The 18,226-nt window shown below is 35.3% G+C and overlaps 2 protein-coding genes across 4 annotated transcripts; one reads left to right on the plus strand and one right to left on the minus strand.

Annotated features, from left to right (window-relative positions):
• The first annotated feature begins 4,257 nt into the window (after positions 1 to 4,257).
• Positions 4,258 to 7,139, plus strand: LOC105038313 (pentatricopeptide repeat-containing protein CRR2, chloroplastic-like). Of its 2 annotated transcripts, none has more exons than XR_012141690.1 (2): positions 4,258 to 5,406; positions 6,833 to 7,139. XR_012141690.1 is itself a non-coding variant. In XM_073258545.1 (2 exons), the coding sequence occupies exon 1, from the start codon at positions 4,283 to 4,285 to the stop codon at positions 5,324 to 5,326; it is 1,044 nt and encodes a 347-aa protein (XP_073114646.1). In that variant the 5' UTR covers positions 4,258 to 4,282; the 3' UTR covers positions 5,327 to 5,337; positions 6,833 to 7,139. The 2 variants fall into 2 exon arrangements, 1 of the variants encoding a protein (XP_073114646.1); XM_073258545.1 differs by having other exon boundaries at positions 4,258 to 5,337.
• A 1,337-nt stretch (positions 7,140 to 8,476) lies between these two features.
• Positions 8,477 to 16,218, minus strand: LOC105038314 (basic leucine zipper 34). Of its 2 annotated transcripts, none has more exons than XR_012141691.1 (5): positions 14,641 to 16,063; positions 9,690 to 9,765; positions 9,468 to 9,594; positions 8,733 to 9,029; positions 8,477 to 8,629 (listed from the first exon to the last, which is right to left on the minus strand). XR_012141691.1 is itself a non-coding variant. In XM_010914077.4 (5 exons), exons 2-5 carry the CDS (start codon positions 15,222 to 15,224, stop codon positions 8,824 to 8,826), a joined length of 993 nt encoding a protein of 330 aa, XP_010912379.1. In that variant the 5' UTR covers positions 15,225 to 15,302; positions 16,077 to 16,218; the 3' UTR covers positions 8,477 to 8,823. The 2 variants fall into 2 exon arrangements, 1 of the variants encoding a protein (XP_010912379.1); XM_010914077.4 differs by adding an exon at positions 16,077 to 16,218 and having other exon boundaries at positions 8,477 to 9,029; positions 14,641 to 15,302.
• Between the last annotated feature and the right edge of the window lie 2,008 nt (positions 16,219 to 18,226).

Here is an 18,226-nt window from a genome sequence, read left to right on the forward strand (position 1 = left end):
ACAATATCTGCTCGGAGATCTGTGCAGGCACAGGAAACCAAAGATTGGAGTGGTTTGAAATCCATGCAAATCGTGATCCAATGGTTGATGCCGTGAAAAAAGATCGATCATTCTTTGGTGTGAAAGATACAACCCGAACCCTGTATATATTATCAGCTCACTGGTTTGTTCATCTATTCTACTATCAATGTCACTGAGTTCCAGCTCTCATTTGCATATCTTTTCTGTGGAGCACAGCTGCCATTCTCTTTGGGGGCTATCTACCTATTTCAACTGCAAGCCTGCTTTTCTCTTCTGGCTGATCTGATGTGTATTGTCTTTCTTTTTAGTCTCGGAGTCACCTACAGTATGGTTACAGAATTCTACCTTTAATGGACCTCTTTTTCTCTATTTCATGTACTTTGTACCACATTAACTTCTGTTCCTTTAACTTGTAGCCATAAACTGTCTTCTTCTTTTTGAATGTGCTCTGACTGTAAGGGATCTTCAAACTGCTGCTGATATATTGGTAATAGAGTTATTATCTTTGACCCAAAAAATGTTATTTGAAAAAAGAAATATCACAACATTGATACAATGACCAGATAGTGTTCCTTGCCTGCAGATGCCATCAAGATGGCCACACAATGACACCAAATAGTGAAAAGATGGAACCAGTAAAATTTATACAAAGGCCCACTGTCATGTAGCCAAGGCTCACTTTATTGGTTTCGCTGTTGAATATTGCTGTGCAATTAACACTTTATCCTTTATTTCTAAACTTTCTGGCCAAATTATTTGAAGTATAAGGATTTTATGACACCAATTAACATATATCATATATTTCTATTACGATCAATGTATATGTATTATTTAATCTGCAAACCTATAAATGTTTTTTTTTTTTTTTTCTTTTTTGTCTGGGTGATGCATAGGTAGTTTTTTTTTTTTTTTTTTGTTCAATAAAGTTGAATTAGATTATAACAAATAGTTTTTTTTTGTTTTTTGGTTGCAGAATATAACGAATAGGTTTAAATCAACTAAACTGACTGTGGCCTAGAGCTGATCATGGGCCGGGCATCGGGCTTAAATTATGTTCATTTTGAATCAGGTTTTGGGCCAAGTATTTTTTTTTGGGAACAGCAGTAGCTGAGCCACTAAAGTCTATCAAACAAAATCCCACCTGCATCAGCCATTAACAGGTGATTTATGGATGAGGGTATCTCTGTACACCACACCGCAGCCTTAGAACTGGCACTGTCCAGATTTGCCAGAAAATTGGCAACTTGATTTGCCTCATGGTATACATGGTTGCAACTGAAGTTTGACATGGTGCTTCGAAGATAAGTGACACTTCTTAGAGCCCCTCCTACCAATCCAGGAGATTGCAATAATCATCCTCCAAAACGATCTTATCAGATCGAAAAATATCCACTGCAGCCGTGAGACCCAGCTAGGTTGCCTTTAGGTCAACCACAGGTACAGAGTCCACGTTAATGGAGACACCAGCAGCAAGGAGTACTCTTCCCCATCATCTCGAATTACAAAACCAAATATGTGTGCATGGATCCGTCAAAATTAATTTTAGTGTAGCTTGATTGTAGGGCTTCCAAGAAACATAGATTTATTTCGGACGGTCAGCAAACATGCATGAGGAACATGGACGCCCCAGATGTCAGCACCACTAATGCATGGAATCTTCATGGATTTGCAAAATTCAGCAGCAATACGGTAAGCATTGGAGAGCAAGTTGGATGGACGAGTCACTTGTTGAAACATCTCCTCATTTCTCGATTTCCAATTCAACCAGAGGATATATAAACCATAAGAGTTTGGGAGAAACTCCATCTGCCTCGATGTCGTGGGCTCAGCCATAAGGAATTCAACTGCAAATTGGCATGGTTGAATATTGAATATTAGAGGGTTATCAGTCAGCCCAGACCTTACAAGACTTGTGGCATTGGGAAGAAGAGGTGATCAAACGTCTCATCATTTTGATCTGCATCGGCTGCAAAGAGGCTTAATCCCAAGAATTTTTGCAGCTAGGAGAGTTACCAAGCACCAACTTCCACAAGAAATGAAGAACACAAGGATGAGTTCTTACCTTCCAGATTTTGGCCACCTGAGTACTCCCACTTCCACTCTCATTCACCTTCAGACTTCTATGTTACCCAACTCGTAATGATTCTTGTTTCAAACCCCCTCCCCCAACACAGCATATCATTCTCTTGCTGCGGGCAGATAGACGTCACCAAGATCTTGTCTGCAATTGAAGGGGGAAACCATTGATTTATCAAGTTCTCATCCCACAAGTCTCCAAAGTTAATAAAGCGGCCCACAATTGGGTTTTCGGCAACCAGCTCCGTGTCATGGTAAATTGACGTGCGAGACAACGGAGTATTTGAAGACCAAGGGTCGACTTCTGTAAGGCCAAGGCTTTTCTTAAATTTGATATTTTCTATGCCCAACTCCGGCATATGTTCCGCACATTAATATAGCTTATAGGTGCCACAAGAAATTCTTTGTACACCATCGGTGGTATAGAAAATTCGGTGTGGAGCATGCCACCTCGCTCGATTGGGCCGAATAGCTATCGCTTTCCAACGTATATTTAATATTCATAGTTTTATTTTTTCGTTTGAAATTTTAAATTACGAAAATACCTCCTTCTTTCGAAAAAAATATGACATCTTGTCCCAATATTATGACATCTTATATTGAAATTATGATTTTCTACACAGAATGGATGTCATAATTTTTTCATCAGATATTGTTACTGTAGATCTCCTGCGAGATAGTTGGCTGAGAGCCAAAGTGTTGCACCTAATTGTTGAATGACAGCGAACCTGCAAAATCAAATCTGCTTGTTGAAAGTTATCCGGCAAGAGACCCTCCAATGTCTTGGTCAGCCAGAGATAGAAAACAATTGAAAGAACCAATGCGCGAGAGCTAATTTGAATCAAAAATTCTTATCTCAATCCCCCCACTTATCTCCCTTTATATAAGGTGAAGAATGTCGTTACTGTGTAACTCCTGTCCCTTGAAACTCGAGACATGGGAGTTATTACTTTTAATGGGCAATTACTTCATTAACAATTATTAAAACCGAATAATGGGTCATTAGTGGGTGATCATTGCATCTCATGATCTCATGACCGTAGGTAATTAATACCCATATCGAATAACTACCACTTGATCAATTGATCCCTATTTTTTCAGGATCAAGATAGTTGATAAAACATCAAGAAAATCTTCAGCCGATATAGTTTAGGATCGTTAGTTGCACGCTAAACTTAGTCAACTAAATCCTAAATTGAATTATCGATCGACATTGAAGTTAGTATGGTCCTCTGGTCGGTTGTAAGCCGAGAACAGATGTCATAATTTTGGTAAAAATATTTTCATCATTTAAAAATTTCATAAATTTTTAAATGATGAAAATATCATTCTCTTTTTATGGCATCTTATGAAAAAATTATGACATCCTATGCAGAAAGTTATAATTTCAATACAGGATGTCATAATATTAGCACAGGATGTCATAATTTTTCAGAAGGAAAGGGATATTTTCGTCATTCAAAAATTTAAATAAAAAAGTATAACTGTGGGTATTAAAATATATTAAAAAGTGATAGCTACATAGTCCAATTGGGAGAGACAGTGCGCTCTATTGGATTTTCTATATTGTAGGTTGTGTATAAAGAATTTCGCTAGGTACCACATGGCTTGGGCCTCATCCTTGGACCCTCAAGCCCAATAGGTTTAGAGGCATGGGTTTTGTTTGCATGCAAAATTTTATGCATCACTCACAGAAAATCTGATGTGGAGCACACCGTCTCATCCGATTAGGTACGTAACAAATACTTTCCAACATGCATTTAATGTCCGTATTTTATTTTTTCATTTGAAATTTTGAATGATAAAAATATTTTTTTTCTTCTAAAAAAATTATGACATAATGTATCGATATTATGATACCTTGCGTTGAAATTATAACTTTCTATACGGCATGTTATAATTTTTTCATAGAATATCATAAAGAGAAAATAATATTTTTTTCATTGAAAAAATTTATAAAATTTTTAAATAACGAAAATATTCCTATCGAGATTACGACATTCTATGAAAAAATTATAATATTTTATATTAAAATTATAATTTTAATATGAGATAATTAATATTAATATAAAATATTATAATTTTTTTTAAATAAAATATTTTTATTATTTAAAATTTTAAATAAAAAATAAAATTATGAATATTAAATACATGTCGGAAAACTACCGCTGTGTAGCCTAGCCGGATGCGACGGTGCGCTCCACGTTGGATTTTCTACACCGCGGGCGGTGTAAAAGAATTTCCCTTCTTTACATTTGCCTTCCAACGTAACCAGCCCCCACGCCGGCAGCGGAGGATGGGAATCCCGGAGGACGTACCCTTCTACGCCTCCCTCCTCGACCGCTGCGCCGCCGCCCGTGACCTCCCCACCCTCCACCGAGCCCACGCCCGCCTCCTCGCCCTCGGCCTCGCCAGACACCGCTTCCTCCGGTCCAAGCTCTGCGCCTCCTACGCCCGCTGCCTCCGCCTCCGGGACGCCCACCTCCTTCTCTCCTCCGCCCCCTCCGCCCCAGCCTTCCTCTATAACTCCCTCATCCGCGCCCACGCCAAACTCGGGCGCCACGGCCCCGCTCTCCTCCTCCTCCGCCACATGCTTTCCCACGGCCCGCTTCCCGACGCCCGCACCCTCGCCTCCGCCCTCCGCGCCGCCGCCGGCCTGGCCTCTCTACGCCTCGGCCGCCCTCTCCACGCCGCCAGTCTAGCCGCTGGCCTCGCACCAAATCCCGTTGTCGCGAACTCCCTCGTCGCGATGTATTCCAAGTGCGGCGACCTCGCCTCCGCTCGCCACGTGTTCGACCGGATGCCCCGTCGGACCCTCGCCTCCTGGACCGTCATGATCGCCACCTGCGGCACGCACGGACGGGCCGCCGAGGCGGTGGAGCTGTTCGGGCGGATGCTGGAGGAAGGAGAGCTGCCAGACGCGGCGGCGATGACGGCGGTGCTGGCGGCGTGCGCACGCGGGGGTCTGGCGGAAGCGGGGAGGCGGGTGTTCGAGACAATGAGAGAGGGCCGGCTTGGTGACGTGCGCCCTGGGGTGGAGCACTACACGTGTATGGTGGATTTGCTCGGGAGAGAAGGATACGTAGAGGAAGCGGAGGTGCTGTTGGAGGAGATGGAGCAAGAGCCGGACGACGCGCTTTGGAGAGCGCTGCTGGGGGCGTGCCGGATGCACGGGCGGTTGGACGTGGCCGAGAGGGTTGCGACCCGGGTCTACGGGAAGCTGGGTTGAGACCAGACCAGGTCCATTTTGGGTTGAACCAGACTGGAGTTGGTCCGAGTTAAAAACCGGCCAATTGGATGGTTTTTAAGGTCCTTCCTATTGAGGATAAAAAATTTATCCAATAATTTATATTTTTTATATAAATATTTTTTAAATAATATTTAAAAAAATTTATATTTTTTTATGCATTAAAAAATGACTCAAAAATTTTTTATCCATATTCTTTTGAATTACTAGTTTGCTAGATAAATTACTATAATTTATCCATATTTTTTATAATATCTCTTATAATATAAATATTATTATATATAATATAATATTTTATATATTATAATATAATATATAATATATTAATATATATTAAAATAATATATTATTATATCATATTATATTTTATTATAATAATATTAATGTTATATTATAATAATAAAATAATAAAAATTATTATCTGATAATAATATAATATAATATTATATATAAGATAGTAGTATGTTATTATATTATTATTATAGGATTAGGGATATATTAGGAATGAAACAAAAATGTTATTTTCTCGGTTGATAGAAGAATGATTTATCCAACTCCTAAGTGGGTACGACTAGGGTTGTTCATAATTCGATTTTAGATCAAAAATCGATTCGAATCGAATCGAAAAATCGAATCGAATATAGTTTGATTTGGTTTTTGATTTTTATTTTTAAGAATTTTGATTTTTGATTCGATTAAAAATCGAAAAATCTGAAAATCGAACCGGAAACTGAAGTCATAATTTAAATTTATATTGTTTACTATTTTAAAAACTTGTTGGTTATAGAGATGGATGATTGGATATTAGATTTGATCTATCGTTATAAGTTACTATGATGCTTGATTGCTTATTTGTATTGTAGATAATGTGATTTTTGATATGTTACATTTTATTTATTATCGATTTATTATATATTAATTATTAATATATTATTATTTATTAATAATTAATTTTTAATGTAAAAAATTATCAAATAATAAATTTAATAAATATTAAATTTCATTAAATATAATGTAATAAACTAACAATGAATTAATAATAATTATTTGAATATGTTGTATAAAAATAAATAATTAAAAATAAAAAAAAAATTATAAAAAATGAATAACCAAATCGAATCAAATCGAAATTCTCGGATTTCAATTCTTCTTTTATTCAGATCAATTTTTAATTTTTATTTTTTTATTATTCAATTTTTGAGTCGGATTGGTTAAAACTGAATGAACAGTTTTAGGTATGATTTTCTCTCATTTTTATAAAAAAAATATTATTTATAAAAAAATAATTTATTTATTTAAAAATATATAAAAATATAAATAAGTTAGTCAATAAAAAAATTAATAATTTTTTTATAATATTTATTTATAAAAAATAGATCCTTATTGTTTCATCCATTTTAAATGGGATTGATTCATGACTATAATTGTGAATAAAGTTTCCTCTTCTTACCAAAAGAAAAAAAAAAAGATTCATAACTTTCATTCCAGGAAAGCAGAAGCCACGACGAATGTTGCTACCGGAGAATATGAGTTAGAAATGCCGAGAATTATTTGATTACTTTAAGGGGAGCGTGCGGCGTGAATTTGCAAGCCAAATCAACTCTCTGATCTACAAGGCATTCATCAGCTACGAGGCTCAAACCGTATGTCAGATAGTCTTAGGAGTCGAGATTACTTACCTCTGTAACTTTAAAGTTTTTTAATTTCGATATTCTTGTGCATCATAATTTTGATTTTTGATATTCGGCGAGACCGTCATAAAGCTGCTGCAAATGAGTCAGATTGATTCATGATCCGATCCGATCTGGTTAGATCCGATCCAGACCTATTTAAAAGACTCATGAAGTCAGATCGGATTCAAAAATTGGACCCGTTCTCTTTTTTAGATCGGATCTGGATTTTTTGAATTTGAATCCTACCCGATCTGTAGAGATTTTTGAATTAATTTGGATCTTAAGATACATGATCCGACTCAATCCGATTCGATTCAAACCCAAACATAAGATTCGAATCCAGTTAGAGTAGCTCACCAAATAGAGATTTGGATTTAGACCAAAATTTTTTAAACCCTTCTGTCCTATCCATCCGACTTTCAAATTAAAAATTTTCAAAACTAAAAATTTTTCAAGACATCTCAATTACTTACCATGAGGTATAAAAACAAGAGAATTTTTTGAATTTCAATTTGTTTTGTTGACTTTAAAAAATTTCAAAAAGATATTATGTCATCCACAATATATACCGTCTCATTTTTAATCATGTACAAATATTCTTCTTGTATGATATTTTAAATTATGATAATTATATCATTATATAAAATTTATTTTTTTATGAATTTCTAGAATCTTCACTCTTTGTCAAAAACCGCTTATTTTCTTCTACTATTCTATACAATTAATTATTAAAAATTATTATTAAAAAATTAAAAAAAAAAAGAGAGATCTTTCTTAGTTATCATCTAACAATCTAATATAGATTTCAAATAAATTAAATCAAGATCGAATCAAAAAAAATTGAATTAGATGAAAATCATTAAAGATTCAATTCGATCCGATCCTTTTGCAGGTCTGGACGGTGGATACCCAGACGGAAGCGCCTTGGTCCCAAGAACAGCACCATCCCCAGAACAGCACCATCCCCGTTTCAATCCCTCCCATTTTTTTTTTTTTTTTCTGATTAGACCTATACTTACCTCGGTCAAATCCGATCTTGTCCCGATGCTACAAGGTATCCCATCTCCCAGTTTTGCACCATTCTCTTTTACTTGCTTCATCCACTCTGCGCTCGGCGTCAATCTCACCGGTCTTCACCATCGAGTGCTCTATTTGGCGTAGCCTATTAAACATTTGGAAAGCAATAACATAACGAGAGAGATCCAATAAATAGAAAAAAGGTAAAAGCCAGAATAAACCGCACAGCCACAGCAGCGTCACACCAGTTCCTGCTCCAACCTTAGACTCGTCTTCCATATATCCGGTTCGTGCACTATCCATCGATATACGATAGCTGATGCATCATGGGTACCAAGATAGAAGCATTTCCTCCCACGGCTTATCAGCTGACTCCAAAAAGGAATCGCACAAATAAGAGTTGCACCACCACCCATCTCAGCAGAACATTCCAACAATTAAATTATTACCATCTGATCACCATTTTGAATGCTAAAGATGGCTATAAGAGTTTCTGTATTACATCAAGCTTTCAAGATTTCCTAGTTTCATAAAAACTATCAGTGACTGAAGACCGCGCTGCAGCTTTGCAAGCATGTACATGCATTTCAGAGTTCTGCAGTTGGTGGTAAAGTTTAATCTGTGATGCTTCTACCAGGTTAACTATAAGTGGGACCATTTGCAAAGAGGAATGCAAATGTTAGTTAGAATAGGCTTACCAGCCCATGGCTTTGAATCTAGCTTTGGGAATGTTAATCCTACTAGTAAGATGGTTTGCAGTGCTGCACTCAGTATGATGGCCAGGGATCATCACCAGCGTCCAAGACCATGTTTCATAGGAACCGGGCTTTCACCGAGACTGAGCTTACCCATGTCCAGTATCTGCCAACTAACTTCCGAAGTATCTGTATTCAAAGGACCCATCTCAAAACAGGATGCAGCGCTTTTGCTCCTTCGGTGACGACCATAAATCACCTTTAACCTTTCTGCTTCACTCTTCAGAGTCTGATACTGACCTGTAGATATTGGGAAGTTGAACCAATGTTCAGAGAAATAAAAAAAATATCATTGTAAGTAGGACTGAACCTAAAGAATAGGTGCAATACACAGGTGGTGGCAGGCTCCGCTCTTATCACCATTGGCTCAATAACCCATGATAACCATGACAAAGGAGACTAGATGTAGACATGCATTCGATAAGATTTTGAAAAAAAAATGCACCCAATTTCATATCTTTATAATTTTACAACCTTGTTCGCAACAATGTGCTTGCATGTCAAAACTTGAAAATCAGAGTTGAACAGAAGCCTGTTTGTTAAGTTAGTTTCAACTCTAAATAACTTGACATGATTTGTTAGTTAAATAGGCTAAATCTAATTAATTACTATCATTTTCAAAAGTGTCCAATCAATCTACTTCTACAAAGTCTACAAGAAACATAGAATCACACTCACCATCCTTCATTATTTTCTGTTGTTGAATTCTGGTTATCTGCCACCTCAGTTTCTTGTTTTCCATTGATAAAGCAAAACGCTGCTGATACATAGAAGCAACTCTTCCTGCCAGCTCAGCTCCAAAAGTCTTAAACAAAAGAGAGACTCAGGCATGGTTTTTGTTGTCAAAAAATTTCAAGGACAAAAGTAATCCATGGCATGGGTAACTAAGAACATGACTACCTGAAGTGCATCAACAGTTCTCTCGAGTTCAGCAATATATTGAAGCTTACGGACCCTAGATCGTTGTCCTGAGCGCCTGTAGAAATTACAAGATGTGAAACACAACAATCTTAAAATGACAGTGATAAAATGATTTCTACATATGCACAACTTTTTTTATATAAGATGAATATAATCATGCCCGCAGAATTAGCATTTTCTTAGTTGTGCAACGAAGCTCATTCAATGGGTGCTTGTAAAATGGTCAGCCCCCAAGTCTGATACCAGCAAAGAACAATGTTCGTACTGTCTTCAGCAACATAAATCACAGATTTTAGCATGGCAAACAAGAACGATAAATTCAGAAGCACGCATGATCTCATACAGAATATTCTGCATGCCGAGGGTGAAGGGGAACAAAGAAAGTCAACTAACATAGATCTGCAATAGGTAATGTACCAAACATTTATCTATATTATCTTAGGGACAGAGCAAGATGCCTAATTTTCAAGGGCTTGACCAATGGAAACCACTCATTTATAGTGTACAGACAATTTTCTCAGGCAAAGTTGGAGACTTTCTGACACACAAAAAAGAGGCCCAGGCTCAATCAGCTCCAGTGGGTTGTAGACGTGGTCTGAATTATCGTATTTGCATTCGGTTTGGGCTTAAATCATAAAGCCACAGGCCAGGATCAGGCATGATTTGTAGGACAAATTGCTGAGACTGAACGCTACCCTCAATATCATACTACAGTCGGTCTGAGTCATTACTAGCAGAACACCTAATGCAAAGAACACCTAATGCAAATCAGTAACTTCTCATAGAAACTTACACTCAAACCCTAGAGAAGTCATTGATTGTGACAAAGCCCTGAATTTGTCAACCCTACTGATGTACCAAGAGGGACCATGTGGCAGTACATGTTCCTCCTATCTTAAAAACAATCCATCTTTGTTATCCTTCAGCTATCCAACGATCTTCGATGAGGTAACCATTTTTCTCCCCTCTTTGCCTTCCACTCCTCGCACAACTAAAGACTCATCTTGATTTGCAATCATATCCAACATAGACCTGCTCCCCTGACACACCAGGTGTTTTAGGAAAACAGTTTGGCTAAACCAGCATGACATTAAAAAGAAGTAAACAGTTTAACGTTATAATCACCTTCCCAAATCCCACCTATCCCAGCTATATGCTTCCGCAGATCCACACCATTGCCACCACCCACAAGGTAAAAAAAATATCACAATAAAGGAATGGTCAGGTATAGCCAGCCAACACAACTAACAATAACACCTTAAATCAACAGGAGTACATGACAAAATGTCTCAGGACTTTGCTCATGATCTGACAATAAATGGATAATCTAGGGGTAGAGGCATGATAGCATCATTGCTCCCTTTAACTCCAGAAAGATGACTAGACCAACAAACATCAAAAACAAAAAACATATCAAAGCACAATGAAGGGTGTAATACAAACTTAATAAATAAGAAGCAAAACCAGGAAACAGTACCCTCTGAGGTCCTTTCCCACCCATGCTCATATTTTGTTGGTGAGAGGACACCAAGACCAAAAGCTACCAGACGGGTTACAAATGAGCTTACGGTATTAATACTGTAACATATCAGGGGCTTTATGTCTTCCTTATAGGTAATTCAGGACTCATTACAATATAAGAGAATCAATATGCATGATTTATAATTTCCAAGGTATCATATGAAATATACAAATCAGACTTAGCAATATACAAACCAGACAGCCTTGTCTCAGCATCTCTAGAGATGGGGCCATAAAACAATGAAGCAGAATTTCATGATCATCTGTCTAGCTATGTCAGTGCTCCCACAAAAATATACCTAAATTTCTAATACATGTCACACAAGGTTTTGAAGATGCTATCCAATCACATCGATACATACTCTTTTCTAAAAAAAAAAAGCAATATAGATAAATAAAATGCATAGGTAAAATCAAAAAATAGCACGATAAAGGAAAGTCATAGGAGAACCTTGAAAAGACACATTCTACTCTATAAATCAAAATATTTCGGCTACTAGAACTGTTAACACAGCTCTCAACCCCCATCTTCAAGAGTTCTTCAGATTTGGAGCAGACATTTATTTCTATCACAGGGTAAGTAAATTGGTACCCAGATCTAATTATTCCATACCACAACTATCCAACAAACTTCAAACTACCTCTCTCCCTAATCCTTGCATCTGGAATTGCATCCTCTCCTTGCCAGTGCCTCCCCCCAGTCTTCTTTGAATATGCATACAGTAAATCATATATGACTTGTTTAGAAAAAATTCGGCATCTAATGTTTGATAGGACAATTAGTTATTAGAAGCAAAAGGAACACTAGATAAAAGGGAAAGATAAGAATCAACCTTTCATAAATTTATCATTGTGGACGTAGTGTGAACAGCACTCTTGAATCATGCATATGTGATACATGATAATTTGGAGCTTGGTTACATAAGCATCAACTCCTATAGTACTATAATACTCCGAAACAATTGCTGTACTCGAATATTGTTTTGTGATACTAAAATTGGTACCATGATACTTATATTGACACTTGTCGTATTACAAAACAAATGCTGATATTAGTATTAATTACAAAATGAATGAGAGAGAGCATGATTCCATTGCGCTAAATTTGTAATACTTATGTTATTCCAGTTTCATAATTCCTATAGTTATTCACAATAACGAGAGAATAAACAACAAACCTAAGAAGGCACCAGACCTAGACACCTGCTCAAGGCCTTCAATTCCTGACAAGCCATGGCCAAGGTGCCCCAATACACTAAAAGAACCTAAATACCCAGGCCCGCAAATCCACACAACATCCAGTTTCCAATAATTAACTGTATCCTGAAAATTTGAAATATTATCTACACAATCGTATACCTCCTCATCTGGTTACATCCTTTCTGAAAAAAAAGGAATTGAAAACTTTGTCAAGGTCCCTCAACCACTTTATCATAGGTTTAAAGAAAAGGCCTGACCTCAAAATTATTAAACAAGAGATGCTTCTAGAAACCATTAATAGTAGATAGAGAAATATATCAGTGTATGAGAAATAATATTATCATATTCATTCAATGTATTGAAAATAGTGCAAGTTCTTCATTTACTTGGATCATGAACATGCATCGCAAGTTAATTGCACATTTCCATCTTATTACAAGTAATGAACACCTAGACGAAATACGTATTAAAACCAAGAAGGGTGGGAGGGGAGATAAAGAATGCCAAGTGACAAACATGATCTTTAGTGGAGTTAGTTACCTCCCTTGAAAACTGCTGACTTCAAGACTTCAAGTAGTAGTAGCTTTTTTGGCTAAGTAAATCCAGTAAAGATGATTCATTAAATTCATACAAATGGTTTGTAACAAAATATCTCAGAATTTTTCAATTTACAAAAATGTTGAGCTGACATCAAATCAGAAGGTACTTGCATGATTAAAAAGAAAGAAAAAGGAACTGTCCTCAAATCAATAAGCAGAAGTTGATGTCACTAACTAGGTAATCATTTTAGGCCCAAGTAGTTACAAATCAAATCTCAATCTGGGAAAGGGTTAATTGAACAAAACATAATTTTAAATTTTAATTTAGCAATATAATAGTCCTCATAATGAATAAAAAGTTGTTTCACTTTACCCATTTGTCTTATCAATTGTGTCTTGCAACAACTAAAAAGTTCTAAATACTCAACCATCTTTTCTTTCCTTCTGTAGAAATCATTTTCATAACAAAGAATCTTATATGGTTGATCCTTGGTTGCATAAGAAACGTCTTCCTTCCAACCAACAGGACTTCCAATTCATCACAAGCCCCTCTCTCATCCATTGCCTTGGCCAAGAACTTGGCAGTAATTTATTCAAGGGGACAACATCACGATGAGAGCATATTGTATGCATGTTTTCAAACCTTAGTGGGTCACATGCCTAGTCTATAATGCCAGCAACTACAGACACAATACTACTTGATGATTAAGGTTAGCTTAAGCATGATGTGACGAGTAGAAACTTTGAAAAGATGAGAAGAAGAGTTCCTCATGGAAAAAAGGTCCAAAACTTCTTAATGCAATAAAACAATCAACGCATACAATTGTGAATAGAACAAGTATCAGGCCTCTAAATCTCAAAACATAAATCACTTGATAATGCTTGCACGTACTCACCTTCTAAATCCCAAGTAGTCAAACATAAAATCAAACTTTCTTCCTTACCACCAACCAATTTTTATGACAATACAACTCTAAACAAAATGGGACTGGTTCTCAATATCTATCAAAACCTCAAAGCATGCGTAAGAGATGTTAAAGTGTAATAATAAATGTTCAAGGGTTTCCAGTTCCAAACTGTATGTACATATTATCAGGGCTGCTATGCCATGTCAAAATCTTACAACTCATTCATATTAACTTAATTTATTTGATAAACCTTAAGCATTGCATACATTATTTAAGTTTCTTGTATCATCAGCATGTAATAGAAATAGAGTTAGTCTTGTCTCTTATTTCATGGTAGTACAACTTTCTCATATCTTTCATATCATGAATACGTTACATTGAGTCCATGAAAACTACCATACATATATAGAATGTCTACAACAGCATGCCACATGGTACATTTAAAGAAGTAAGAATTTTGCTCTTATCATGGACTAGGTGGATTCTAGAAGTTTAGCTGTCTAACCATCCTACCAAAAATGATAGCTGATAATGCAAGCTATATGCATCCAAATGAAAAAATAGGAGTAAATATTTAAGCAACTCAAATGACAAAGTAGAAAAGTTTTCACAACTCTTGAAGCTGAATTCATCTTTGAGAAGCTACAAGTATCATATCTTTGACACATGAGCAAATATTGGCTGCTTCCAGAGTAAGCTGCAATCAATAAGTAAAAAGATCACCAGCATACACTAGATGCAGAGAGAAGGAAAATGCCTTACCTTCTTGATGCCCTCTCTGGATCATGATCATCCGGTGCAACAAGAATATCTCCGCTCGCATTGGACTCACTATTATTTGAGCCACTAGGGAAATCCACAGTTACATATTGCAAAGGGTTCTGAGGAATATTTTCCAACAAAGCAGCGACTAGGGAGCTTTCCGAACTGGTCAGTTTACTCTTTTGCCTGGGGGAGTTGGGACCATAAACACAGCTTGCGTCATACCCGCTACCAGCCTCAAACCCAGAATTAGTTTCACCCTCATCTGTGGCTTCTGGTGATTTGTGAAGGGCACCAACTGATGAAGTATTTCCTTCACTGACAGGGGATACTGGACCGGCCAACATTGCCGGGACCTCCAGAATTGCTGCAGAATCACTTGAAGATCTCCGATGAGAGATACCTCTAGGACTACTGTCTGACTCAGTAAAGAGGTCATCAATCCATGAGGGTCTTTCATCTATAATGGACCCTTGGGATGGAAACCTATACAGTGTGGTTTGAGGTGTGGAATCCAGTGCTCGGGGCAGCAAACCCCTGTTCTTAAATGGGCACCGAGGAGGGAGGTGGGCTTGGCGGGACATGGTGGGATAATTTAAGGCTAGCTTTTGCTCTGTTACTTAAAATTACCCAATAACCATGTTATAGCTTCCTTTTGTTTTCTGTAATAAAACCCAAAACTGTGAACACCGGCAGCCGAGAAACCAAATCGTAACAATGCTTCAGAGCAAATTACACTACAGCAAAATTTTAAAAACCGGAGATAAAACTGAGCACTTAAATCTACCAGCATTGTTGTAAAATCTAAATAGTAACTCAAAAAGAAATTTCTTTCAACAAATTTCCATCCAGTAATTTCCATGATTAGAACCCTAAAAGCCATAGAATCCACTTAAACCAAAACCCTAACTTATTCTACTATTTATCCGAGGTTTCTTGCTAAGACACCTCAAGCTTCTATCCTCAGAGTTTTCTTGCTAACACACCTCAAAATCTGGAAGACATTGCGAAGGAGAAAGCAGAATAACACAGTGCGAAACCGAAAACCTCAAGAATCACAGAAGAAACAAAATGAAGGGCTCAAGAACTAAAACCCTAGATTTCCACTAGAATCAAACTCCGGAGTCGGCACTAATGAAACAGTAACCTTAGTCTCGCCAACTTTCTAAAGAAAAAAAATATCATGAATCAAAGCCAACGCGATCGGAAAAGAAAAACTGAAGAAAACTACACACGAAGATCAAAATCGGTACGAAAAAAATGGGCAAAAAAAAGGGAAAAAAATAAATTGAAAAAGTTCTCGCTTAAAAACCACCCGATCGTCCTTGGATGAAGAAAATCACTGAAAAAAAACGAAAGCCGAAGGCGAGAAGCACGTATAAAAAAAAAGGAAAAAAAAAAAAAACCCTTTTTTTTGGGTGGGGCGGAGGGCATACCTGTGCTCTCGTTCTACTTGGGAGATGAGAAGAAAGAGAGAGGAGAGGGTTTTAAAGCGAGGGAGAGAGGCAGTACTCATAACGCAACTTGCCAACTGTACCTAAAAAAAGGAATGTAAGGAGGGTTTTTTTCGTTGGAGGTAAACTCTGGTATCGCCGAAAGTTTTAGGTCGTTTTGGTTATAATGTAGGAGCTCTTTTCTCGAATAATACAAAAAAAAATCTTTTTTACCAAAATATATTCAAATCAAACTTATTTACCAAAATGATGTAAGAGAGAAAAACGCCATTTTGAATGGCGTTTTTCCCCCTGCCACGTCACTCCCCATTTCCACGGTGGCATCGTCCCAAAAAAAAAAAAAAAAAAAAAAAAAAGGAAGAAACGCCATTTGGAATGGCGCTTTTAAAAACGCCATTCCAAATGGCGTTTTTCAATTTTTCCACCCAAAAATAAAGGAAAAAATCGTGGGAAAATAGAAAATTTTGTTTTTTAAAATTTGAAATTAGTAAATAAATTAAAAATTTTAATTTTGATTGAATTTTAAAATATAAAGATTTGAATTTGTAATTCATTAAAAAAATTAATTTAGATTTTTTATTTCAAATTTTTTTTAAAAGATGTCCAAAAAAATCTTAAGAAATTAAAAAAAAATTATCATAGAAAATAAAAAAAGAGACATGTCTAAATTAATTCTTTTTCTTTTTTCTAAATTTTAATTTAATTTAAATTAGAAAATATCATTTAAATTATTATTTTTATTATTTAATTAAATTTATTTATTAAAAAATTACAAATAGATAAATAAAGATATTAAAAAAAATAAAAAATAAAAAAAAAGAGAAAACGCCATTCTCTCCCCTCCCCAAACCCCTTTTTCCCCTCCTTCTCCCTTCTCCTTCTCCCTTCTCGATCTTCTCCTTCTTCCTTTACAAATTTAAGTAAAGGAAAACAATACATAATATATCATAAAAATGAAAGAAAACTAATATTATATTTTTAAATTATAAAAATTACAAATTAAATTAAAAAATATATCATAAAAAAAGTAAATAAAAGATAAAAAATGGTAATAAAATAGAAATTATAATTTAAAACAAAAAATTATCTTTAATTTCAATTAAAAATTATCATTCAAATTACTATCCTCATTAAAAAATTTAATAAATTAAAAAAAATAATTAAACAAATTATGAAAAAAAATTTAAAAAATTTAGAAAAAAGAAAAAGAATAAAAAAACACCGAAGGAAACGACGTTTTCTCCTTTCCCCCCTTCTTCTCTCCTTCTCCCTCTTCTTCTTTCTCCCTACTCCGGCGTCTCTCCGACAGCACGACGGTGAGCTGCCTCCTCTCTCCCTCTTCCTCTCTCTTCCTCTATTTAAAAAATTTAAAAAATAAAAATTACCAGAAAGAAAGTCAAGGGATCGACTCACAGAGTGTCGCAGTCAAAAATTTTGCGTGCCGTTAAACTCTTTTAGCCATGAGTCGATTCATGGGGTCGACTAAAAAATATAAATCTACTTTTCTTACAATTTTTTATATTATGTATTTGTAATCTTTTAATAAATAAATTAAATGAAATAATAAAAATAATAATTTAAATGATAATTTTTAATTTAAATTAAAATTAAATTTCTTTAAAATTTATAATTATAATTCTTATTTTATTGTTATTTTTTTATTTTCCTATGATACTTTTTTTTATTTATTTTAAAATAATTATCATTTGAAATTATAATTTCATTTCTCTTCCATTTTTTTCTTTTTAGCATTCTATTACGTATTCTTTTTCTTTAATTAAAAAATTATTATTTTTTCTAAAGTTCAATTTACAAAATGGCGTTTTTAAAGACTTATTTTATTTTTATAAAATTTTTTTAGCCTATTTTTAAATTTTTTTTGAATCTTTTTTTAATTTATTATTTTTTATTTGAGAAAGTAATTTGAAATAATATTTTAATTTCAATTTATCTTTAAAATTTTATTCTTTTTTATTTTTACATTATAATTCTTTTTTTTTATTTTTTAAAAATTTTATAATTTTTAATTTTCTTAAAAATTTTGAAGACAAGTATTTCGAATGATGTTTTTCAATTTAATTTCAAATTTTTATTTCTTTCATATTTTTTTCTCTTTTTTTATTTTCTATGAT

This window comes from Elaeis guineensis, chromosome 1 (genome assembly GCF_000442705.2).
Source record: "Elaeis guineensis isolate ETL-2024a chromosome 1, EG11, whole genome shotgun sequence".
NCBI classification, from domain to species: domain Eukaryota; kingdom Viridiplantae; phylum Streptophyta; class Magnoliopsida; order Arecales; family Arecaceae; genus Elaeis; species Elaeis guineensis.

Excerpts from the sequence above, each read along its gene's own strand:
- LOC105038313 (XM_073258545.1), top strand. The coding sequence starts at position 4,283 with ATGCGACGGTGCGCTCCACGTTGGATTTTCTACACCGCGGGCGGTGTA.
- LOC105038314 (XM_010914077.4), bottom strand. The coding sequence starts at position 15,224 with ATGTCCCGCCAAGCCCACCTCCCTCCTCGGTGCCCATTTAAGAACAGG. Across the intron at positions 9,766-14,640 it reads CCAGAGAGGGCATCAAGAAG|GCGCTCAGGACAACGATCTA; the intron begins GTAAGGCATTTT and ends TAATTTCTACAG. Across the intron at positions 9,030-9,467 it reads ACAGAAAATAATGAAGGATG|GTCAGTATCAGACTCTGAAG; the intron begins GTGAGTGTGATT and ends CAATATCTACAG.